This window comes from Alnus glutinosa, chromosome 7 (assembly GCF_958979055.1).
Source record: "Alnus glutinosa chromosome 7, dhAlnGlut1.1, whole genome shotgun sequence".
Lineage (NCBI taxonomy): Eukaryota > Viridiplantae > Streptophyta > Magnoliopsida > Fagales > Betulaceae > Alnus > Alnus glutinosa.
In genome coordinates, this window is record NC_084892.1 from 9,651,891 (window position 1) to 9,677,884 (window position 25,994).

Here is a 25,994-nt window from a genome sequence, read left to right on the forward strand (position 1 = left end):
TACAACAAAAATAATTCAAATTTCTCTATTAAAAAATGGTCAGTCCTTGTACATCATTCGGCAATAAATTGAATTCATTTTTTTAACCACTCTTATTATTCCAAGAACAAAAAAAAAAAAAAAAAATTAATTTCCTTTCCTACCTTCACTAGCCTTATAACAATTCCTATTGCTGTGAAAAATATATTAAAACACTATACACTGCCAAAAGTTACAATACCAGTACACGCTAAAATTTCAAGCTGATTGGAGCACACTAAGATAATATGGATACCCCTGGCATGTTCCTGAAGACTGGCTCGCTCCCTCCTGATTTCCTGGGTCATCAGAGGATACAACTTTCCAATGCAAAACATAGTTTGACAGATCATATATCCCGGGAGAGAATACACAAATCTGAAGAGGAATTTCAGATGTGGACATAGGCTCAAGTTGGATTCTGGTAGAGCTCGTCCCTGACCAAATGAATGGGGGGACACTCTCCAGTGACAATGACTTTCGGACTCGGGATCCAACGACATCAGATGTAACTTTAATGTCATTCACAACTGAAGCGTCGCGCCACCCTGCTTGGTCTCCAGAAGGATCGGTAGATAGAGCGGTAGTTCCTTCGCTTAAATGGCCACTAGAATTGATGGAATCAGAGGTGTTAATGCGTACCGATGCAACAGCATCAGCTGAGTTGTAAATAATCATCCTTAAATTAATTTCGCAAAAGGAAGCAGAGAAGTCATGATATAGTGTATGATGCCCATCCACTTGCCACGATATTGGGCTTTTGCTTGAAGTACTATACATCAGGAAAAAAAAAAGTTACTATAATAAATCTCAAAAAAGGAAATGATAGTAAAATAGAATAAGAATTAGTATTCATTGTAGATTTCTAATTAAAATCCCTAGTTTTGGTCTGGAACTTGCCTGCAGTAACATGCATGATGAGAAAAAAGATGCGGTGGATTGGAAACCCCAGGAGTGATGTTATCCTTCAGGGGCCGAGAGATCAATATGAAGTCAACTGTGTTTGGGTCTCCCTGATCAATGCAAAAACAAAATTTTTAGATAGTAAATAAACAAACCGGCAAACAAAAGTGCGCAAGCTTCTAAACTTGGATCAGAAACACTTAATCGCTAATGAAGAGAAACCTGAGGTTAGCTTTCAATCTGCAATTTTGTCATCTAGATTACATAAGACCTTTGAGTCTTAAGAGTTGCACTGAGACCCTGAGGCTATTGAAGCAAATTTACAGAGTTATAAAAAGGGTGCTCAACTTGCCACACAAGATTCTCTCTCTCTCACACACACGCATACGTGTGTTTGAAAATATAGAATATGCTAATCCCAGGTTGGTTGAAATGAATCTCCCTCTACTTCAAAGCATGCAGGTCCATTTTTTGTTTTTTTTTTTTTTTTTTTTTTTTAGTTTTAAATGTTATTAAGAGATATTTGGCAGTTAAGCAATAGTGAACCAGGTAATTTTTTTTCTGTCATCTTTTATTACAGTTTTTATTTTTTATTATTTTATCCTTGCAACAAGAATCACATGTGAACACTGTTGCTAGAACAACTATAATGCAACCAAGATATGGCAGGTCTATACTTCAACTAACGGATAATATAACCCTGATTACTAATCATGAAATGATTCAGCTACCAATTGCAAGAGAACTACAGTGGTAGTGGCCTTAATGATACCGAAACAATCTCAACAAGTGCAAGTTGCACTGAAACAAATAAGGCAGTATATAGCAAGACAGTAATCAAGTGCACTTGGACATCAAAATAAGACATTATATTGCAAGAAAGTAATCAACCTGATGCGACATTCCCTGGTGCAATCTTTCACAATGGTGGAAATCAGCAAGAGGTGAGCTACAAATGTCAAAAAGTGGTTCACTACTACCCTCAGGACCCAATCTTACATCACTTCCAAGGAGTGGGGAAAGGGTAGATATCTTGTCTTGGGATGTTAATGACTTCCTACAACTCTGGTGCCAAAAGATAATTTAATCAGCGATAATAATTAGTGGAAACAGTATTTTTAGTTAAAGAACAAAGCAATGGGATATGGCAAAACCAATTCTTACAAATTTATGCATGACAAAAAAAAATGCTGCCAAATGGGAGAAAGGGGCAATGTATGTAGCCTGAAACCAGGAAGCTTAAGCATCCCATGATATGAGGTCTACAATATTAACATGTGTCTCATACAATAGCTCATATAGGAGTACTGAGCTATTTAAAATACAAAACCCAGAATATCTCATTTAGACCTTGCTAACTAGATTATGATTAGTGCAAGGTAAATTTCAGCTAGACTCAAGTCATATGAGATAATTAGCCGTGTTCTATGTGATAATAATTAGATGAGTAAAACCAAATCCCCTCCCCAACACACACAAAAAGAAAAAAGAAAATAGAAATCATTCCACAAGAAAGTGAAGCGAAAGGTTCTCTTGTACCAACCTTAAGCATGAAGAAACAAGACAGCGCTTGACCAGCCATTAAAGATTGTGAAGGGAAGATGGTGTCATGCTCAAGCAGTGAAATTTCCCACTGGTGCCCGACAGATGATAACTGATGAACCTGGAAACTCTCTGAGCTAGTACAGTTGACAACATCCATGCGCACAAGGAACTCTTGCAATCTTGATGGACAAGGACTGATTTGGAATGATACGTCCAATGATGGTAATACCTGTTAAGGATTGAGTTAGAAATTCTCAGCTTTACAGGCAGTGTGTTTTTTTTTTTCAAAGTAAAAACAAATTTATTAGAAAAAAAGGAGAACCTAAAGCACACATGTTGTATGCTATAGGCCCACCTCAAAAATTACACTCTAAAATATAGAAAATCGCTAAGACCCCCCAAAAAGGAATAGGACACTTAAGGCAGCTACCCAGTTATATAAAGATCTCAGAAATATAGATTTCAATGAAGAAAGCTCAACCCCATTGAAAGTCTGATACTCCCATTACTCCTCTCTCTAAATAGTCCACTTCAGACAGCAGCACGGCATCCCAAATAACTGTAGCCTAAACTTTCCTTAACAACTCAACAACATTCAGCAACTTTTTAGGCATCATCCAATGAACTCCGACTAAAGAAGAAAACCAATAACCACAACGCTCCCATAAACAAGCAATAAAGTGACAAATGATCAACTGATTTGCCACTCTGTTAGCATAGACAGCACCAATCCACCAACAAAATTTCTTTATACATGGCAAATATGAAAATAGTACTTATCAAAGAGATTTTATTAACAAAGGATTACATATAATGCCAACACATCATACCACTAAGATCTTCACAAGTAAATAAAAATAATCCGAATCATCCACGAATGAACCTGAGTAAATTAACTTAAGACTATAACTCAATGTTATCCAGGGAACTTGGTAATTATCAACCTCAGTAACTATCAGTCCCAAAACTTACTTTCCTAATTCAAGCTACCCTACTCTAAAAAACAAGAAAGTAAATCAAATCAATGCATTCCATCTTTCAGAGAGCACACACCTGCAAATCATAATGCATGCGCAAAGTGCGGTATTTAATGATGCTTGATATATCTTCCACCTCATAATATACAGTTATGTACAAGGAAATGTATCCAGGAACAGCAGCCCTAAGCCAAAGAGGCCACAATGAGGGTGTTTTCCCTCGAATTGAAGTGTCCTGCAAGACAGACAAATGTGATCCATAAAACCAAAGTTGTCTCCAAATGTGGTCTATTACCAATTCAAAATATTTCCAAATACAACGCATAACGGAAACATTCCTCACTGACCTTGGGAAACAAAAACACAGTCTGAGACAAATTATTAGAACTACCATGTACACCACTTTGCTCAGAATCTGTCTTCTTTTCTAAGCAAGAAGGAAACTCTGTTTTCAAATTTTCCTGATCCCCAATGTTTAGGAATCTAGGATGACTAATCTTCATTTTCAGATTCTGCCAAAATATAAAATGAGTAAGCATAATATACAAACGAAAACATGCCGCCAGATCAGTTAGCCCCAGCCTGAGACATAGGCAAGCATAGCTACATTTATTGTTCAAAGAAATGCATGACCTTGTAGCCAAATTAAGCTTATGGAAAAGTGTAATACAACAATAAAAAATTGAATGCACATATGAATGGCCACAACAATGAACAGATATATTTCCTTGAACACTCAAGGTAAGCTATACAAGATACATATTATGGTAAGGACCACTGAATTGCAATGATCATACCTGCACAGTAAATTCTGATTGGTTCCTCAACTCTAAAACAAGATGCCGTATATCTCCTGCATAAGCCTTTTCAGGTAGCGAATGAATGAAGCCCTCAAGCTTGGGTAGACTCTGGACATTAATGAAAATAGAGAAAAAAAAGAAGTTGCTCTTACTTAGTCTAGATTGCAAGTACTGGGGGATTGGGGGGAGGGGGGGAAAGGGAGGACTGAAGAGCGTGCACCTTGATCACTATAAACTTCAGGTTGTCACAGGGAGAATGCTTAGCTTTCCTTCTTCCCTTTGTATTTTTTTTCTTCATATGGTTAGAGTCAAAGTTGTGAAGACCAACTACTGAACCAGACAATTTCCACCTAACACCAACAATTTGTAGGATGCCTTCGACTTTTGGAGTTACTGTTAGTTGTACCTGACAAAAAATAGACACTTGACATATTGTTCAAACAAGTATAACTAGTTTCAATTCAAAATATGTTTTAAGTAGTTCATTGCCCACCCAAAAAAAATGTAAGATTCCTTGATCAATCCCATAAGGCTGAGTTTGAGCAACTCCATATTTCAAGAAGTGTATTGAAGTTTCGGGAAAAAAAAAAATCAGAACTAATTTGAAAATTTATTTTGTAAATCATTAAAGCTTTGCAATTGTTAAAGCCCTTCAAAATAAGTTTTCGGTAAGAATCAGAACTATTTTTATCTAGGACATGCTTATTTTTTACTTATTTTACAAAGAGCTGTAAAGCCAGCTGTAGAGTACAATTCTTGATTGATCGATGCACCCTGTTATCACAATTTCTTCATATTTGTCTGTTTTAGTTTGGAATGTGTTGAAGTTACACTCCCACTGTTTGTACTAGCTCAAATGGTAAAACCCAGTCGATTACAAGATTCATCACTTCTGATCCCAAATCTGCATGTATTTTTTTATTTAAGGGAAGTGACACGTCAATCTGGCAATAGAGCAAATTTAAGTTAAGATGAAGATACAAACAATCTGTCATGCACAATTGCATGGTTTCAATTCAAAAGAGCAGACTCTTCAAGCAAAGTGATGAAGGTATGCACTTAGAACACTAGTAGCGGATGCCCTATAAGTAGTTCTCTTCCCTAAAATAGGGAAAATTTGAAAAAAGTCACAAAAAATCAAGCCATAGCAGTTACCCTATTTTAGAGGATCATCCTTGGGAAGCTACAATGCTACCCAATGTACCCAACAGGTTATTTTAATAATAATAAAAAAAAAGTTTATCTCTCTCCTCTCTCCTTCACGCATCCTCAACCTCAAAAAACAGTTCTCTCTCTTCTCTCTCATTCAGTCGTCCTCAACCTCTCTACTTGCGGGCCTTGCCGCCGCCACCCACCTCAACTCCCACAACATCCCTTTCCTCCTTGAAACTTCTGATGCCGTCGGCAAAGATGGACAGAGATGGACAACGACGCTCTTCCCTTCACGCCTCTGTCTCTCTCATGTTCTCTGTCCTCTCTCATTCTCAATCAACAGATGAGTGAACAAAAGAAAAAACGAAGAACAAAGAATAGGGGAGCGATTGGGTAAAAAAGAAGATGCAGACAATAGAGAGAAAGAAGATGGAGAGAGAGAGAGAGAGGAGTTGATGGAAGAAAGAAAAAAAATAGATAGGCGAAATAGAAAGAAGATAGAGACGAGAGAGAGAGAGAGAGAGAGAGAGAGAGAGAGAGAGAAGAAAAGATTTTATGGGAAAAAAAAAAAGAGAGAGATAGACGAGAGGGAGAAGAAGACGAGGTGAAAGAGCTGGAAGAAAAAAAGACAAAGGAAAAGAAAAGAAATGGCGTCAATGGCTTCAAAGAGGAAGAGGTAAAAAGATAAAGAAGCTTCTAGAATAAAGTAAAAACAAACAAAAACAAAAACAAAAAAAAAAAAGGAAAAAAAAAAAAAAAGAAGGAAAAAAGTAAAAGGTCAAAAATATTATTTTAATAATATAAGGAAAGATAAAGAGAAACTGTTGTGAGGTGTTCTTGTATAGAGAAAAAAAAATATGGTTTGATTCCCTAAATTCTCCCTAAATTAGGAATCAAGGTTGGGAATCTGTTGTTATTGCTCTTAGAGCACTAGCAGCAGCTTCCCTTAAATTTTTCCTCAATTTAGGGAATTAAACCACTTTTTGCTTCCCTATTTAAATGCACTCTACAATAGCTTTCCTTATCATTTCTCTATATCATTTAAATATTATTTAAATTAAATGCTAAAAGAAAGAGAGATAAAAGAGAAATCATTTAAATATTGTTTCAAATAAATGCTAAAAGAATGAGAAAGGAAACAAAGTTTTTTTATAATAAAATAATGTCAAGTGAACCACTTTTGTTTCCATAGATGTAGGGTACAACTTTTGATTCCCTTGGTGTTTCCTTAGTTTTGGGAACAAGAAGAAAATCTGATTCAAGTGATTTTTTTAGAATTTTCTCTACATGTAGGGAAGGGAATAAGATTTAGGAAAGCTGCTGCTAGTGCTCATATAGTACCCAAATAACTCCCTATCCCAAGCCACCACTTTGGTGGGGCCAAAAATGGGCAATGCCTTTCTATAGTAGCAAGATTAAAATAAATATAAATATTTGAACAGAAAAGAGATTTTCATGCATTTATTCAATTGTTCCCATTAACCACTCACCACAGTTGTTTCTCCCCCTCCTAAGGAAAAGTCAACTTCAGACGAAGTAAATGAAGAATTTTCAGAGCTCATATCCCTGAAATTATCAACCAGAGATCCACCTTAGTAGTTGCAGACACAATGAGGTATGAGAAAAACACCACAGAAATATGCAGTGACATACCTATTGGTGGTCAAATTTGTAAAGTCGTCATCATTTTGAAGCTCTGCAGTTTTGCTACTCGCATCTGCACCAACAATGAGAAAACTATTGGCTCCGTTTGTTAATGCTTTTTAGAGGGTGCTTTTTTTTTATATATAGTTCTATCAAAGGAAGCCATAGCTTTTCTAACAAATAAAGAAGATACTTCGGACAACTAAAAAACATAAATGATATATCTAAATAAGAACTGATAGTACTAACCAGATTCCATTTCATCAGATCTTACAGAAAGTTCACATATCAGGGAAACACCAGAGATGGAAATAGGGATTTGCAGTGGGTTTTTGAATTCGATATCCACCTTCACTGCTTCTGCAAATGGTTGAATATCAATGTATCAAAAACCAAAAATAAAATGTAAAAATAAAAAATAAAATAAAAAGAGGGTCTGCCAGAGGCTGGCCTTTACGGGTGGCAGCCACACTATCAGATAGATCTGACGGCCATATGGTGGCTGCCGCTAGAAAGTTCCAATGATCACGCAGTGGCCGCCACCATACTGTTCCAGCGACCACACACGACACATATATGACACTGGTCCTGATTTATTTATTTTTTATACTAGTTACCAAATTTGTTTTCAAGAAAATAATCAACAAAAACCTTTTTATGTTTTTCATTTTGTGTTTTGAAAAGTGTTTTCGAATACGAAAAAATGAAAACTATTTTTTGTGAGGTTACATTTTAAAACTTGTTTGGATAATAAATTTTGAAAGGTGTTTTCTGTTTTCAAGAGAAAATCGTTTTGAAAACAGTTGCCAAATGGTTAGCCATTTTCCAAAAGTAATGCACGCCATTATATAACTACCCTTGTTTCAAGTAGAATAGAATGAAAAATAAATAAAGGACCCATAGTGTAAGTAAAGTATGGACTTTTTATTTGGAGTGGAAGTAATAATTGATGTTCCCCCAAGAAGTTAGATTTACAAAGATGGACAAACAAAATGGGACAAAGGGAGTACATATCCATGTTTTATGGTCCCTCTCTACCATCTGATCTATATAGCCCAGGGGCACAAAATTGGTAGTTTGCCCTTAAACGTTGCACAACAATAATTAAAAAGTAAGATGATGCTACTTCATTTATTAAGTAATATGATGTGACATTATTTGATAATGCAACTTCATATAAAATTTTATCACATTCATACCTCCTGCCATACAAACATTTGATTCTCTGTACTTTTTGGGGATAATCTTTGATTGCAAGTCCAACCAGTTAGTCTTGGCAGTAGACAACGATGGAATCATGTCCTCCTCTAAAGAGTGCCACAAACTTTCTTCAACAGTAGCCTGGAATGTTTAAAATCAACAATGACATCAACTACTAGCCACCCATCAACTAAGGTCAAAAACCACTTTAAAAATGCTATATTTAAATAAACCAGTGGACCAAGAAGTGAGACTTCTCATACAGAAGATCATTATGTAAGTATTAATAACTTTCTTTTCTTTGATAAGTAAACGAGATTTTATTAAAAATGCGCAAAGACGCAACTCAGGTACACAGAAAGTATACAAAAGTAACATTTAGCCAGGACAAGAAAGAAAAACAACAAAATCAAGAAAATTAGGCACATTAATATAGTCTAAAGCAGTTGTTCAGTGGCAAAGAGTATTGAAGAAAAAAGACTTTAGTTCCGCCACCGTCCTCTCACGGTCATCAAAATTTCTATTATTTTTCTCCCTCTAAAGACATCACATTAGGCAAGACAGAACCATCTTCCACACTGCCACACTCTGAAGACTGCCACCCATCCCTCTCCAACAAGCAAAAAGGTCTACTACTCTTTTTGGCATAACCCAAGCTAACCCAACCCGGCTGAAAAAGGCATTCCATACAGTCAGAGCCATCTCACAATGTAAAAGAAGATGATCCACAAACGCCCCACTCCTCTTACACATACAGCACAAACTAACCACTAAGACACACCATTTCCTAAGGTTATCTATTGTGAGAATTTTCCGCAACTCTCGTGGGGACCTAATTCCGCCAAATACTCTTCCAAAGGAAATGATTGCTCTCATGGGGAACAAGGACAATGTAGAATGATCTAACGTCAAACACTCTCTTGAAAGGGGCCCAACAAAGTTTATTTTCACCTCCATGTCTCGAATCTGACAGAGTATAACAAATTGAATAACAAAATAAAGACATCCATCTCCCAATCGTGAGCCGCTCTGATGAGAATCATTAAAAAACTCAAGTGATCCACCATGGAAGCATCCTTAATGCAAGCAATATTGAACAAATCCGGAAAAACTTCTTTAAAAGTCTGATTCTCACACCACATGTCATGTCAGAATCTAATATTGGAGCCATCACCCACTACAAATCTGGCATGACTAGTGAACACCCCCCCTCCCCTGGCGCACGCGCGCGGGGCCCCTCCTAATATTTTTCCATAATCCCACACTATGCAATCCATGGACCTCATTAGAACACCACTCACCCCAAGGCCTTCTCGCTCATCTAAATAGCACCACAACCACTTTTTCAAAAGAGCACGAATGAACAAAAGCAAGTTTCAGACCACTAACCCTCTCTCAAAGATCAGGGAACAAACATTTGACCAACTTAACAGGTGAAATTTGAACTCTTCACCAAGCCCACCCTATAAGAAATCCCGTTGTAACTTCTCTATATGATTAACACCACCAAGAGGGAGGGAAAAGAGAGACATGAATTACATAGTCAAATTGGAAAGGGGTGGGGGGGGAGCACTTTCCAAAAACCATAAATGATAAATCTACATGTCAACATTACTAGTAAACATAATTCAACTTACAGCTGCAGGTGATGCATAAGTTCGATGATCTTCAAAAACAACCTTCAATGAAGAGATGTTGACCTTGGGTAACTGAAGTTTCAATACCTCAAACGTTTTACCTGTTTTCTACATTACCCAAGAAAAGAAAAAAAATGTCAAAATTCAGCAAAGCTCACAAAGATCTGAAAAGGAAAAGGTTAAATGTTGAAATGGCTGATAGTCAGTTCAATGAAATGCATAGAGTGCTAAACTTTAAACTCATTAAATAAATAAAATAATTTTTTTATACAATTTTTTGGATAAGCAAATACAACTCACATATCCATTTGGGATTGAACCTGTGACCTAACCTTCCAACTTTAATTGAATGAGGGGAGCAAATACCATTTTGTGCAAGCACCATTGGTTTCTTTTTTCTTGTTTTAAAACAAAGCAGAAATAGTAGTAGATGCTTTAGCCTAGAAGACTTTTGTTTATTTCTGATCAGGATCTTAATGGATATTTTTTTCCTATTTCCTATTTCCTAAATAGACGCATTTTCCAATAAGCATTTCCAGTTTCCTATTTATCAAGCTTCTCAAACGTCTTCAATGGGGTCGAGGATCAAGCTCAAATCCAGTTGAACCAGGCAGGTTTGCAAAATACAGGAAACTTTGTCAACTCCAAGAACCTTGTAACTCTGTATATGCCTATGGGCTTAACACAAATAGCACTTCCTCTCCCATAAGAATGGGTTGGCGGCTGAAGTTATTTGGTCACCTACTGGATGCGCATAACATACCAGGAAAAATAAATAAATAAATAAATAATCATAAAGAATGATAACTAGAATACGACTCACCTGAACAATTTGAAGAAAGTCCCTCAAGAAAAACTCCTGTGTTATCTTGGACTGATGACTACAGGCTAGGACTTCCAACATATGTTTGACAGCCAGATCATACATCCCAAGAATAGCATACCACCTAGACCAAACAAGTTTTATAAAGAAAGAGCTTATACCGCAACTCATGAAGATTATGAATGCACCAAGTCCGTGGAGCTTACTGTCCAATATGGAAATGAACATGATCTTTGATATGGCCCCATGTAATTCCTTCAAAAACAGAAAAAGCACTTCTGTATGTGCGAATTGCATGTTTAATCTGGAAAACACAAGGTCAAATCATTTTCAAGGAGATCAAACATTTAGTAAGCTAAGCTACCGTTTCCCATATCTTCGTAAGATAGATACCTGATCACATTTTTTGTAGCGATCACCAGAAAGAACAAGATGAAACCCAAATTTGCGTAACATAGGAGGTTTCGACAACAAATAGCAATAAGATGCTTGCTCAAGCATTACGGCTGAATGCAAAGGCTCCTAAGAAAAGAAAGTTATGAAAGTTATTACAAGCAGAAAATAAATTTCTCATTCAATTTTATTTTGAATAAGACTGCACATTATTACCTCACCACAAATACGAAAGTAGACACTGGCGGCATCTGTATACTGATCTCTTGTCTTTAACATTTCTACCCACCAAAGACCACACCTTGTTGCATTTTGCTGACCAGATGGTCCAACTTTCTGCAATGAATATCAATTTAACGTCATTGAACATCCATCAAGGCCCAAACAAGAAGAGAAAAACTTGCAACATGAATATACAAAAGCAGCCTCATAGAATGGTAGTCAAACAAAAACTCTACCGGGGTGATGCCAAGTTTGCAACATAACCATCCACACTACTAGAAAATAGAGTGGCTTGACAAAGGATCAACCTAAGTTACAACAGACCAGGTGGTAACCAAACGTACAAGTTCACTGGTTGCCTACTTTCAGGATAGTCTGATTGAACACAACATTATCATTTCCATTAACTTGTGCCTCATCTAACTTGGTAGGAAACAAAGGAATTAAGAAGCAAGTTTTTTTGATAAGTAATAAACTTGTCTTATTAAAAGCGTAAAGCGCTCCTAAGTACACCGGAAGTATACAAGAAAAAGCACCTAACTAAAAAGCGAAAAACAAACAAGAAAATTGCAAAAACTAAGCGACAAAGGGGACACAAAAGCCACCGTTCAAAAATACAAAGTATGAAAAAAAAAAAAAAAAAAAAAAAAAAGGAGAGAGAGAGAGAAGGAAGAAAGAAGAAGAAGAAGCTAAAATATCCTCCAAATCCTCGAAACACCAATTATTTCTTTCCTTCCAAACACACCAAAGAAGGCATGTCGGCACCATCTTCCAAATTAAGAAGCAAGTTGAGCAATGCAACACTTGAGATCCCTTTTTTTTAATAAGCAATTCAATCTCATTAGGAGCTTATGTCCTTATTTTTTAATACTATGTATACTTGGACAGCTGCATTTTTAGCTCCCTTTGTACTTAGCTTTCATGATTTCTTTGTTCTCTTTTCTTCTTTTACTTGGGTGTTTCTCTTGTATAATTCTTGTGTACTTGGATTGTCTTTCGCTTTTCAATGATATTTTGATTACTTATCCAAAAAAAAAAAAAAAAAGCGCAAAGAGGTGCAACTCAAATATGCAAAAAGTATACAAGAGAGACCCCCTACTAGGGAGAAAAAAGAACAAAAATTCAAAAAAAAAAAAAAAAAAACTAGAAAAGTGCGTACTATTATATTCCGCTATCCAAGTATATAGGGATTTGAACAAAGCAGTCTTAAGCTCTACTACCAAAATCTCACAATCTTCAAAGCTCCCTTATGTTTCGCTCTCTATCCAAATGCTCCACAATAAACACAAAGGTACCATCCTCCAGACTTGTAAAATGTTTCGGCGTCCCGCCTGACCTCTCCAACTAGCCAACAACTCTATCACCTTTCAAGGCATGACCCAGTATACACCAAAAAGACAAAAAATCGAAACCCATAAATCTCTCGCCACTTCACAGTGAAAGCAAAGGATGATCTATGGACCCTCACTCCTCTTGCATATACAACACCAATCCACCACAATAACGTTCCTCTTCCTCAGATTATCCAAATTCAAGACCTTACCTAGTGCCGCCATCCACACACAAAAAAAAAAAAGTGCCTCTCGAAGGAGCCTTAACTCTCCAATGCTCTTCCAAAGAAATAGGGAACTAGCAAGAAAAGACAACACACTATAAAAGGACCTTACTACAAACTTCCCCCTCTTAGAAGGGATCCAACATATTTTATCCTCACCATCTTGTCTCAATCTAATAGAGTACAAAAGATCAAAGAAAGAAGTAACCAAATCCACCTCTGAATCATGCATTGGTCTAGGGAATGATATATTTCACTAAAGATTTCCATTAAAAACTACATATGATCCACCACCCACGCCTCCTTGCATCGCGTAATACTAAACAATTCCGGAAAAGTTTCCTTCAGGGGCTAGTCTCCACACCACAAATTGTATCAAAACCTAATCTTAGACCCATCTCCTACCTCATATCTCATAAAACTCAAGAAAACTCCCCACCCCCACTTAATATGTTTCCACACTCCCACTCCAAAAGGCCCCACTATCTCCTTGGAACACCAATCACCCCTCATGTTATCAAATTTGGTTTCCACCACCAATCTCCACAAAGTCTCCCTCTCCATAGCATAGCGTCATAACCATTTTTCCAAGATAGCTTAGTTAAACTGAATCAAATTTCTTACCCCCAAACCACCCAAACACAACGGAGAACAAATCTCCAACCGATTGACTAAATGGAACTTAAACTTGTCACCAATTCCAGCCACAAAAATCCCTCTGAAGTTTTTTAATCCTTTTAGCCACACCTACTAGAATGGGGAAAATGGACAAATAATAAATGGGCAAATTGGAAAGAGTGCTTTTAATCAGAGTCAACCTCCCTCCCTTAGACAAATAAAGCCTCTTTCAACCAGCCAAACGATGTTCCATTTTTTCAAAAATACTGTTCCATATAGACTTAGTCTTATACGAAGCTCCCAAAGGAAGACCCAAATACTTCATCAGCAAAGAGACTACCTTACATCCAAAAATACAAGCCAAACCTTCTACATCACCCACATCTCCAACAGGAACTATCTCTGATTTAGATAAGTTAATCTTCAACCCCGAAACCACTCCAAAACATAGAAATAGACAACGCAAATGACGTAACTATTCACAATTTACCTCACAAAAAATTAAGATATCATTTGCAAACAAAAGATGAGGCACAAGAAGATCTTCATTTTTTTTTTTTTTTTGATAAGTAAGAATTTCATTAAAAAAGCATAAGGCGCCCCTAAGTACACAGGATGTATACACAGAAGCAACTCAGCTAGCCCACATAAAAAACCCAATAAAACCACAAGGAACGCACAAGAAAACCCCTAACAAGCATAATAGAAACCTTCACAAAACAAAAGAACCCCCAATAGTAACACCCAAATACAAAAAAAAAAAACCCTAAAAGCACCCAAACCAACCCCAAAAACCCCCCAACAAAACCCCCTAAACCCAAAAGAAAAAAAACCCTAGAACCTGAGAAAAACCCAAGAGAAACACCCCTCCAAATAATCTAAGCAAAAACCGAACCCGATGAATGGGCCACAAACCCACCCAAGCACAAAAAGGCACACAACTCTACAACATAAGGCCCTTTCCTTTCCTACGCCTAGCGAAAGATTTAGCGTCGCCATAGTTGATAGAGCTATGCAGGTTTAGAAGCTCCCTCTTGCTTTTGGACTTTTGGCGCGATATCATCTTGTCACGCTGAAATTCTTCTTCCATGGCATCTCGAATGGCCAACGCCTCGTCCCCAAAAGCACCCTCTAACGCCCAATCCAAAGGCGATACATCCCAAAGATCAATGTCCTCCTTCCAAACCACAATCTCCCCGTTATAATCACAACCAATCGGCCAATTCCGAGATTGGGAGAAACTATTACCCTCAACAGGTGAAGAAATGGAACAACCTCTAGGAGGGGAGGAAGGCCCAACCATCCCAACATCGAAGACCTTCCGAGGCGAAGCGGGAGTAGCTGGCATCTTTGGGCGAGGGTTAAGAAACCCCTTTCTAAGAATGCCCGTCTTCACTGGAGAGTCTGCAACCTTCTTCGTTGGAGGCTCTGCAACCACAACCACAACCTTATTAACAGCTAAGTCGGCAACCAACTTCGAGGCTTTCAGGGAATCTGATAGAAGCACATCGTTCCACTTCAACGAAACCCCTTCCCTAAGTATCCTCGCCTTCTTGATATAACTTTGAAATGGCTTCGAGACCACGGGGAAAGAAGAGCGCAACTTCTCTCCCAACTCAGTGGCTCCAATGGAAGGAGGGGTCGTGAGTTGAGAGACCGTCCGAGAAGCACCATCAAGATTGCACCGCAGAGGAGGGGACACCTGAGCCGGCAGAGAAACAACTTGGACCACCGGAGGAAGGGACACCTGAGCCGGCGAGGGGGGAAACCCGAAAAGCTTAGGGGCAGTAACCCGGCTAGGAACTACCTTCAAACAGCTAGACCCTCCCCCCAATAAGGAAAACGGCACCGGAAAAACCCCTGGAACAGCCGGCACCGGAAGAGCAGGAGACACCCCTAGAGCTGCAAAATCCTCCCCCGAAGAAGGAATCTCCAAACCCCCAGGAGGATGACGATCCAAAGAGAACCCAGGAGAAGACGTCCGAACCGGAGAAGCCCCTGGAACAGCCAGCGACGAAGGCTTCGGCCGAAGAAGAGCAAGAGACGGCGCCGGAAAAGGAGACGCCCCTGGAGCTACTAGACCCTCCCCCGACGAAGGAACCACCAAACCCCCAGGAGGAGGCCGAATGAGAGACAACCCAGAAAAAGACTCTGGCGTCAACTCCGGCAAGATTCTCGACGAACGAGATTTAGGTTTCGGCAAGAATCGGGCCAAACGAAAACCAGAACGTTTTCGACCTAGGCCAAACCCGACAAACCGGCCCAAAAAATTCTTAATAGCCCGACCCAAGACCACTTTCAAATCGTTGACCAGCTTGCTCCACGTGCGCAACATCGAAAATTCGAATTTGAACTTGGAGACGGCTTTTTACCCAGCGATTCAAACGAGCGGTCTTTAACCAACGGGTCAGAAGGACGAGACTCCAAGGCGAAACAACCCACCGCCGAGCTCAGGACTTGCTCAGCATGACTCGTCGCCGGGAGGGGAACAAGAGCATCTGGCTCCTCCGACGAAGCCCTCAACTCGGAACGATGATCCCCCACGGAGGGCAACTTTTTCACAGCAGTGGACGGAACCGAGCACAACACCTCCGCAAAGGATGGTCCCGTCCACTTTGAAACCAAACCCAAACTCGACCCTAAAACCTTCGCATCTTTCTTGGTCAACGAAGACGAGGAACCTAGCCCTGTACCCACCGTAGCAGAGAGGAAATCGACAGCCTTACTCAACTCTCCGGAGAATTTCTGCCATCCCCTCCTTCCACGACCCTCAGGGATGAAGATGAACCCTTTCCGACCGCCCAGCCCAAAGGTTGTTGCCTCTAAGAAGCACCCAGCTCTGTTCCCACCCGTCCGAGCAATCAGAACTTTCGAGCCTTCTCGGAATGACTTGATAAAATCTTGTTCTTCCGGTATACCCAACAGCATCTCCAACGTCGCCGCTAGCCATTTTGAGCACTGATTACTCAAGACAACTTCGCCCAAAAAGCTTTTTCTTTTCTCCACCACCCTCAGCACCGACGCCCCATCCAAAACCGCGAAAGCAAAAGACTTCGCCTCCACAGTAAAACTCTTCTCCATCTCACTACATCAGACCGTTGGTTGGAAGAACGGGATTTCAAAGAAACCAGATAAGAGCCCCTAGCCAATGTCACAAACACCATCCTATTCAAAGCCTCCATAACAACCACAAATAATAGAGGTAATAATGGATCCCTTTGTCTCAAGTCACAAGAACTACTAAAAAATCCAAAAGGAGAACCATTAATAAGAAAGGCCACATCTCTTCAACAAATATAGCAAAAAAATCATAATTTACATGGTGTATGACCTTCTCAAAGTCCAGTTTACACATCACACCAGGTTTCCCATATCTAATTCGACTATCAAGACATTCATTAGCTATTAGAACTTAATCCAAAATCTGTCTCCCCCTGATGAATGCATTCTAAGAACTAGAAATAACCTTCTCCAACACCATTTTCAGCCGATTCGCTTAAGACCTTAGAGATGATTTTATAAACACCACAAACAAGACTACTATGACAAAAGTCCTTAACTTCCACAGCATCAGCTTTTTTTGGGGATAAGAAAAATAAAGGTTGCATTGATACTCCTCTCACTTCCCTCAAAGATGAAACTCTTGAACACATCCATGATATCCTCTTTAATGACATTTCGAGATGTTCATGATTGGGAAATTGCATCTCTAGATTCTTTTCTCACTCTTTTATACTCTATGAACCCACTTCCAGGAGTTATGGATAGCATGGTGTGGACTCCTTCGAGTCGCCATGGTTTTGCAATGAAGAGCTACTATACCATGTTAACTTCCACTGGTAGTGAAGAGCTTGATCCATTCCCCTGGAAAAGCATTTGGAAGGTGAAGGCCCCTCCAGGCATTGCTTTCTTCTTATAGGCTACGGCCAGTGGACAATTTTAGAAGGTGGGGGTTTCAACTAATTAACCAATGTTGCATTTGTAAGAAGGATGAGGAAACTATTAATAATCTTCTCCTTCATTGTGAGTTTACCATTGACATCTGGCACTTAGTTCTTAACAACTTTGGGGTCTCTTGGGTCACGCCTGGTAATGCTCTTCAGCTTCTCCATTGTTGGAAATTTCTTAGGCACAGACATCCTAGAGAAGCTATCTGGAAAGTTATTCCCGCCCTCTTAATGTGGAGCATTTGGAGAGAGGAATCGTCAGCTCTTTAAGGATAGTGAGACCAATGTGCTTTTTCTTAAATCCTCTTTCCTGAGATCTCTTCTGGATTGGGCCATTGCTCATGTTCCCAACTTTCCTTCAGGGAATTTGGTAGATCTGATTTGTTTTCTAGATTGTAATAGCAGCTAGTTCTTTGGTACTATTGATTCTCTTGTATACTCTTCGTGTACAAGGAATTTACTTTTTTAATAAAATTGTTATTATACATCCCAAAAAAAAAAAAAACCCTCTTTAATGACATCCCAACTAGAAAAATGCCATGGAGAAACCATCAGGGCCCGGAGCCTTATCACTATTCAGAGTTCTCACCACCTCAAACACCTCACTTTCCTTAAACGCTCTTTCCAACCAAGAAGCCATGTCAACCCCAATGGAATTGAAAGAAAGGCCATCCAATTTTGGACGCAAACTAAATTGTTCTAAATAAAGTTGATTATAAAATTGCACAATATGCACACTGATTTCCCCGGAGAATCTGAAGACATTGAACCATTTACAACTAAATAATCCACAGTATTGTTCTACTATACGAATTTGCCATTCTGTGAAAAAAGTTAATGTTCTTATCTCCCTCTCTCAACCAAAGAGCCCTTGACTTCTTCCTCCAGCTCACTTCTTCTAGAAGAATAAACCTCTCTAATTCCTTAGATTTCTTCATTTCTCAACCTTTCATCATCAGGTAAAGGTAAAGGCCTTCCCTCTGGAATGGTATCAAGCTCACATATTCCATCCAATCGATCCTTATTTCTAATTCCCAACATTGCCAAAAACCTCGTCATTCTATTTTTTTCAGATCCATTTCAAATGCTCTCAACTTGCGCACCATAATAAAATTAGGAGAGCCCTAAAAAATTATAGGACATCCACCACGTTTTCACTTATTCCACAAAGCTCTCTATCTTCAGACATATATTCTCAAACTTAAAATACAGACTACTCTTAACAGCAACATTGCAATCAAGCAACAAAGGAAAATGATCTGACAAGAGTCTAGGCAGTCCCCTCAAAGAGACATCGTGAAACTGCTCTCCCCAATCAGGAGAGAGAAACATATCAATTCTGGACCAAGACTAAGAATCTCGATTATTGGACCACGTGAAATTCCCGCCAACGAGGGATGTCCATGAGACCTTGATCAAAAATGAATTCTAAAAATTCCAACATAGCCGGTGACTGTTGAACATCGCCTGATCTCTCACACGGATATTGGATAACATTAAAATCACCCCTAATACACCATGGCATTTCCCACCAGCTCATAATCCCAACCAATCCTACGGTAAAAGGAAACAAACAAAAACTTTTGATCTGAAGGACATATGGGTAGAACGAATTCTGGACTTAGTGGTAGGAAACAAAAGACTTTTGACCTAATGACCTTCAATTTTTAAATTCACGGTGAAGGTAAAAAGCATCCTCTAATCGATATTCTTTAGAGCATGCTTGCGACAAAAAGAATTGTTGTGATGGAGGAGGGATAAGCAAAAAAACAAAAACAAAACAAACAAACAAACATACAATTATTGATGCACTCCAATTCCAAGTAGGATAAAGCAATAACAAACTAAACATACTAAATAGGAACTAAATGCATTTTCCATGCAATACTCTGCTTCCTTTCTTGACTGATCCAACATGAAGAATGTAAGACCCATCATTTCCTGCAAGAACATTATAGAAATCAAGAATGTTAAATGGGGATATCTTTAAAACGAGATTATACAATCAGTGACAGAATCAAAGAAACAATCAAACAGAACTTCTGGCAGATAGGCAAAACCAGAAAATAAGTAAAATAACCGCACAGGCTGCAAAAGCATGCCCCGAGGATATGAAAACCCATCTTTTCCAATCAAAACACCAAAAGAGGTTCAAAAATATGGCTAATCTGATATATTTTAAGTATATTTGATCATTAGGCTTCTCATACAGAGTTTTTTTTGGGAGAAGAACAAAATAAGAGAAATCTTCGTGAAATATAAATCAATCTAGAGTAACACAACTAACATATCCTCAAGTTGCCAATGCCCATATCCAAACCAACACCACATGAAGCTAGCCAAAAATCTTGTAAATGTAGTTGCACACTCATTGGTGCAGCCATGAAGACAATCATTATGGTTAGGTTAACTTAATCAAATTAGAAAAGGGAGAAACAAATAAAGAGATATTGTGTGCTCTAATCCACAATACTTGGATTTGTAAAAAAAAAAACAACAAAAATAAGAAAGGATTTTATTTCTCCTACATGTGGAGCGTCAAATGCTACAAGAAAGGATTTGATGAGTCTATCCAAATTTCAAAAATTATAGAGTAATAGATTTTTCAATTTTTTTATGGGTTTTAGTTGGCAAGGTTCTCTTAGGATTAGTATGTAGTCAACTTTGTTAAGCAAAATAGAGAAACTAGTTTTGCTTCAAATTTTTTTTTCCCTCTTCCTCAGCCCAATTTGATGGACCCATCTTCCACGTGGAAGTGAAGGATTATAAAAAAAAATGAATGATCATTGGTGCCCACAAGATCCGGACCTAAGTTTACAAGCCAAGGAGATGATTGCAAGGGTTTAAAGTGTGAGGAAAGGAACCCAACATAACACGGAAGAAATGCAAAAATTGCTGATTGATATAAAAGTAAACCATTACTCAAATCTTCTTTGTAAAGCTCAATACGGAAAACCATTTCAAGATAAATACAATCCAATGTGATAACCCTTGCATCTTTTTACACAAAAGGCCACGTAAGTGGTATGCAAACAATCACCTTACGCAAACAGAACCATTTCTGTTTATAAAATCAAGGCTTTTGAAAGAACACACCAAACCTGCCCCCAGGCTAGCCCCCAAGAATGACAACACCCAGAAAGTCACTTATGGAACCCTACAAAACGATCATTGAAATGACTAAAATACACAGCAATGATAAATCAAAGATTTAAAACTACCTGCACACCAGCATAGCGCTTCCAGGCTTTGTCAAGCTTGTAATCTGTGGAAATTAGACGATAATTCGACAACGCAAGCTCATAATCCCGTAACATGAAGGCATAGTCACCCAAAACCCTAATTTGAGACTCAATGGAGCTAAACGTATACCTTAAACAGTAAATGTAAAAACAAAATTAGAAAAACACAGCAGGAGAAATGAGAAGCAAGCAAAGGCAGGTGATTAGAATATTTGTACAGCATACATAGGGCCATCAGGGGAATCTGCTACATCGTCTTTCCCTTTTCTCCACCATAAGTTTTTTATTTGGTTTCTAAGACCTTTTCTCGTAGCAGAAACCTAATCACAATAGAATATGAAGCAAAGAAGAAGAACAATAACAAACTTTAGAGCAATCATGCATGGGAAAGTACAAGATTTCCATCACGTATGAACTCAAGAACTCAATATACAATACCTGTTGATTCAGCACACGTATTTTTTGCTCCATATAAGGAATGATGTGTTTAGATGATAAATCTTGCATAAGATCTTTTATCTGTTCCCAAGTTTGTTCAAATAGGTTCCACAGTCAATCTTTCTGACGTAAGCAAATATTTGAATAATCAACTTAAATAACTTTTTTGAAAAATCTGCTATGATGATGAGAAGTGGTTTACCTCATTAAAGTCATCAATGTTAAGGAAGCAACCAAGACACTGACTAGGTGAAGGATCAGATTTCTGTCACAGAAGTACATGAGACTATGGCCTTAACATTACTGACTTCATACAAGAATGAAAAACCACAGAATATCATCTCCTAAATAAGAGGAGGTGAAGACAAAACAAATTACTTCAGTAAATTAACTTACATAAGGAGCCCAAGGGTTCTCTGGACGTTCAACCAGCCCATGGGGAGAAGAATTAATGCAAAGTAATTGACAGTCATTTGGACCAAATGTACTCCTCATTTCTGTTAAAATCTTAGCTGCTCTGTTGGTGTGGGGGGGGGGGGGGGGGGGGGGGGGGGGGGGGAGAGGAATAATAAAGCTCAAATAAGTGGCGTAATACAGATAAGCAGCATAGGTTTATCTCAAAAAGGGAGTTATACTTCCAATATTATATACTGTAATTAATAGCTAAACCAATGGGTATATGGGATGTAGTAGACACAACAGCATTATCAACAGTTTGAAAAGCAGCCACAACTTGCAATAGTAGAAAAATCTATACTAAAACCACCTAAATTAGGTCTTCTCATTAAGACATTTTTTTTTATAAGTAATAAACTGGTCTTATTAAGACATTGAGTCAAGTCTGAGTGTGAAAGTGAGAAATTTAACTTCCTATCAAGATGCATAACAAAATAGGTGACTGTGTGTCTCAAGTCAAGAGTCAAACGTCTTCATACAGTGATACAATAGATAAACTCAAAGACACCTTAGAAAAAACTATTTCAAATGATCCAATTTCCTAAATGAGCTCTATTTCAACATTGTAATACTTGTATGCCCAAAAAAACAAATATATATATATATATATATAAGTAATTCAATCTTATAAAAAGTGCAGAGGGGCAAAACATAAATTACTAGCTTAACTAAATTCAGGCTTTGGTTGGAAGTTCACCTCATTTCGAATCCTTTTTTTTTATTTGATAAACATTTCGAAATCGTGTTATACAGAACACAATACTAGTCAATTAGGTATTTTTTTTCACCTGAATTACTAAGTTCTGCATAGGCATACATAAGTTATGTGATTTCCATATTTTAGCTAGTACAAATCACTAGTATAATCTCACAAAATCATTGCCTAATACTTTCTAACATAAAATAAAGGAGAGAACCACTATACTTCTCTTGAGTGCTATCTTGATTATCGTGCACCAATAAATAATGCTTCAAGATCTTAGGGTCCATTGCACCATCATTAAGAAGAGAAGGCAATTTGTTGGTGTTAAAGAGGTCAACAAATCTGTTAATAGGCTGTTCATCCTTCGAAGAAACAACTAAAAGGCCTGCAATTTGGACAATGAAGTTTTATATGTACCAAATAATAAAACATAAGGAATATAGAAAGTTTTGAAAAACTGTTCCATTTTTTTTTTTCTATAAGTACTGTCATCCGATTCATAGAAAGGAATAAGACTGTTAAGCCTTAGAAGTAGATAGGAGAAAAGGAACAAAATGTTATAACACATTTAAAGCACTTACATGCCACAGGATGGTCAAAAGCTTCATGGTCCGAAAAAGACATGGTCCTTCCGAGCTCTTTATTGAAATATTCAAACCATGAGGGTTGAATCTCAGATTCAGAGCCTGCAAAGGGAAGCCATCATTTATAAAAATCTAACACAACAACGGATGTTCACCAAAACTGCTATCCTGAAAAACTACTTCAGTTCATCCATATACTAATTAGAAGTACTATAATCTAAGTATTGACTAAAGACACCATAACCTGTACTGAATAATTTTCAACAACAATAGAAAGAAACGAGCCACAAGACAGCTGCTAAAAGCAAAAGGCCCAAAAGAAATCAGCCACAGTAAAATTGCCATGCAGGAGCTTACAAATTGACTATGTCCATTCACATGATTCTTCTAATCGGAAGCTGCTACTGGGATTCTCTAATATGAGTATACTTACTGGCGAGTAGATTACTAATGTGAGGGGGATCCGAACACAAGTCATCTTTCTCCCCAGCCTGAGTAATAACCTCTTTCAATCGCTCTTTTGCTACCTAGTTGTACAAATACACAATTTCAGACAGGGACAACTCAATATACTGATAAAGAGAATATTATCATGTTTTTGCAATTAAATATGCAAAATGTTGCTACATCTGGAAGACCAATGTCCGCCTGAACTAAAACATGATACTTCCATTATCTTCCTGCATTTGTTTCATGGTTGCACATAGAAATTTTGCGACACAGTAACCAACAACTAGCATATTACACGTCTCAATCCAGGATTTTTTTTTCAAGCGGATATCCAAATTCTTCATGTTTCTCCTCCCGGCACCTCCTATTTCACAATAATATGCTCATAACTCCAAAATCAACGCTTTACGAGCTATCAACTACTAAATTCCAAAATGTTTGGTTGCCAAGAAAATTTAAAGCAACTAAACCATAATGATGAGTCTCTCATTGTACATTATGCTAGTCTCTGACTAAGCTAAACAGCTCTGTGAAGCTCAGTTCTGCGGAGGTTTAAGGATTTTCGGATTTACAATTCTCTTACATTTCCTACATATTTTCAGAAACCAAACGGTACTTTTAACAATTACCTCCAAGTTCGGTTGCCGAATATCCGATTCATAAAACAACCGCAACTTGAACTTCTGAAGCCTGTAGGGTTGATCACTCGCTGTCCGTACAGGTACTGCAACAAATGGAAACGATCCAAACACACAGGCAACCATCAAAATTCTTCTCAAATCTCACCCTCAAAAAACCCTAACATACACACAGACATACATACGCACATAAATATGCATAGAGAGAGAGAAAATGAGAGAGTGAGAGGGGTAGGGGTTACCGTCGATGTTGTTGAAGGAGCAGAAGGGGCTGAGCATCTCGACGAAGGAGAGGCTGTTCTTGAGGCAAGATTCTTCGACGAGAGGGGTGCAGAGCACCATGACAACCGGAGTGATCTCCTCCACTAGCATTTTGCCAAGCGGCGTCTTCGCGGGATCCATTGTCTTCTTCTCCGGTTGCCCAGTGAGCTTCTGCGCTAGACTCCAAAGGCCGCACTAAGTCGCTTGCTGGATTTATGACTCGGCTCGTTGGAACGATTCGCTGAGGATTCTGGCTTGCTCAGATCTCTTGAGACAATGGAGGATTAGATTCAAGAGCCAAAGCTCGTCGTAAATGTAAAAAATTCCCTCTTTTTTTTTCTTTTTCTCTTTGGAAGTTTTGTATGGCAGACCAGCGGTGAACGGGACCCGTTATGTTGGGCTGTTGAAGAATCGGACTATCCACAGGCCCAGTTGGATTCTCTTTTCAAACCCACAACTATTTATTAATCTTTAAAAAATCTTCATTTATAATTCTTGAGCTTTCATCATGTTTATAATTAGGGTATTCATCTTTAAAAAATGTCAATTTAAAGTATCTATTTTTCAGTTTCAACACTATGTTACAATTTTTCGTTAAATTCTGTCAAAATTTTTAAAATACCCCTCATTTTTTAGGGAAAAAAAATTTCAAGGATTTAGTTATGGGTCAAAATTTAATAGAATTTACAAAAATACACATGCCTAAATATTTGAAAATTTTATAATTCTTTCAAAAAAAAAAAAACACAGGGATATTTTAGAATTTTGATAGAATTTAATGAAAAATTCTTACAAATAGTTGAAATTGAAAACAATTGAAAGATAGATATCCTAGATTAACATTTTTTAAATATGGATACTCTAAGGCCTTGTTTGGTTTGCGGAATAGACCCCTGAAATGAAATAGGAATAGTCATTGCTTTGTTTGATATGAGTCTATTCCTTTTAATAGTTATTTCCATTGGAATAACTATTTCCATGCAAAGATGAATACATGTTGCTCTACAAAATTAGAGGAATAGCTCTTCCTAAAATAACATATTACATTTTTCAGGAAAAAAAAAAATAAAATCACTCATTATTTTATATTTTCTCTCAATTTCTTTTTAAAAAGGAAAAAAGAATAAAAACAAAAAAAAAAGGAAAAAGGAAAAAACAAAAAAAAAATCCACATTTACCGTGGCTGGTCGACCACCCAATACTGTATGAAGCCGATGGTGGTGTGACCACCCCCGGAGCATTTGGAGGTGGCCTGTGCCACCCCCAAAGTTCCTCGGGGGTGCGGCCACCCACCAAATGGCTAGGGTAGTCAACCACTCCAAGGGTGGTTGCAGCCACCCCCGGCTTTTTTGGTAGTTTTTCATATTTTTTTTTTATATAATTTGAGTTTTTTTTTTTTTACTTTTTTTTCAAAATAATAATAATAATAATAATGTGGGGTTTTTTTTAGTATTTTTGATTTTTTTTTGTTTTTATTTTTAAATTTAATTTTTATTTTGTAATTGAAAAATGACACGTGTCAGTGGTATTATAGGCATATTTCGACAAAATTGGCCTTTTTGAAACGTTTTGGTAGTTTGGGGGGCCAAAGTCCAAGCGTTGGTAGTTCGTGAGGCTATTTCCAAAACGACTGGCAGTTGAGGAACTAAATTGTAATTTTTTCCTAATTGTAAAAGTGATAAAAAAATCTTGGGTTGTAAGTTAAGTTTGTTGGGAATAATCCGACTTAGGTCGGCCCGACCCACACCGGGGGCTACAAACCCACCTTAGTCCATGGGTCATCTAAAT

At 37.9% G+C, this 25,994-nt stretch overlaps 1 protein-coding gene across 1 annotated transcript; it reads right to left on the reverse strand.

Annotated features, from left to right (window-relative positions):
- Window positions 1-24,547, reverse strand: LOC133872719 (uncharacterized). The gene is made up of 28 exons (XM_062310296.1): window positions 24,188-24,547; window positions 23,937-24,031; window positions 23,291-23,384; window positions 22,855-22,959; window positions 22,496-22,658; window positions 21,511-21,631; window positions 21,317-21,379; window positions 21,115-21,195; window positions 20,902-20,996; window positions 20,656-20,806; window positions 19,289-19,375; window positions 11,309-11,428; window positions 11,093-11,221; window positions 10,906-11,003; window positions 10,700-10,823; window positions 9,877-9,984; window positions 8,239-8,380; window positions 7,289-7,399; window positions 7,049-7,112; window positions 6,886-6,961; window positions 4,464-4,649; window positions 4,241-4,351; window positions 3,791-3,955; window positions 3,520-3,678; window positions 2,465-2,695; window positions 1,813-1,986; window positions 919-1,031; window positions 1-790 (listed from the first exon to the last, which is right to left on the reverse strand). The coding sequence occupies exons 1-28, from the start codon at window positions 24,345-24,347 to the stop codon at window positions 238-240; spliced, it is 3,879 nt and encodes a 1,292-aa protein (XP_062166280.1). The 5' UTR covers window positions 24,348-24,547; the 3' UTR covers window positions 1-237.
- Between the last annotated feature and the right edge of the window lie 1,447 nt (window positions 24,548-25,994).

Excerpts from the sequence above, each read along its gene's own strand:
- LOC133872719 (XM_062310296.1), bottom strand. The coding sequence starts at position 24,347 with ATGGATCCCGCGAAGACGCCGCTTGGCAAAATGCTAGTGGAGGAGATC. Across the intron at positions 11,004-11,092 it reads GCTACAAAAAATGTGATCAG|ATTAAACATGCAATTCGCAC; the intron begins GTATCTATCTTA and ends TGTGTTTTCCAG. Across the intron at positions 4,650-6,885 it reads GAGGGGGAGAAACAACTGTG|GTACAACTAACAGTAACTCC; the intron begins GTGAGTGGTTAA and ends ATTTTTTGTCAG.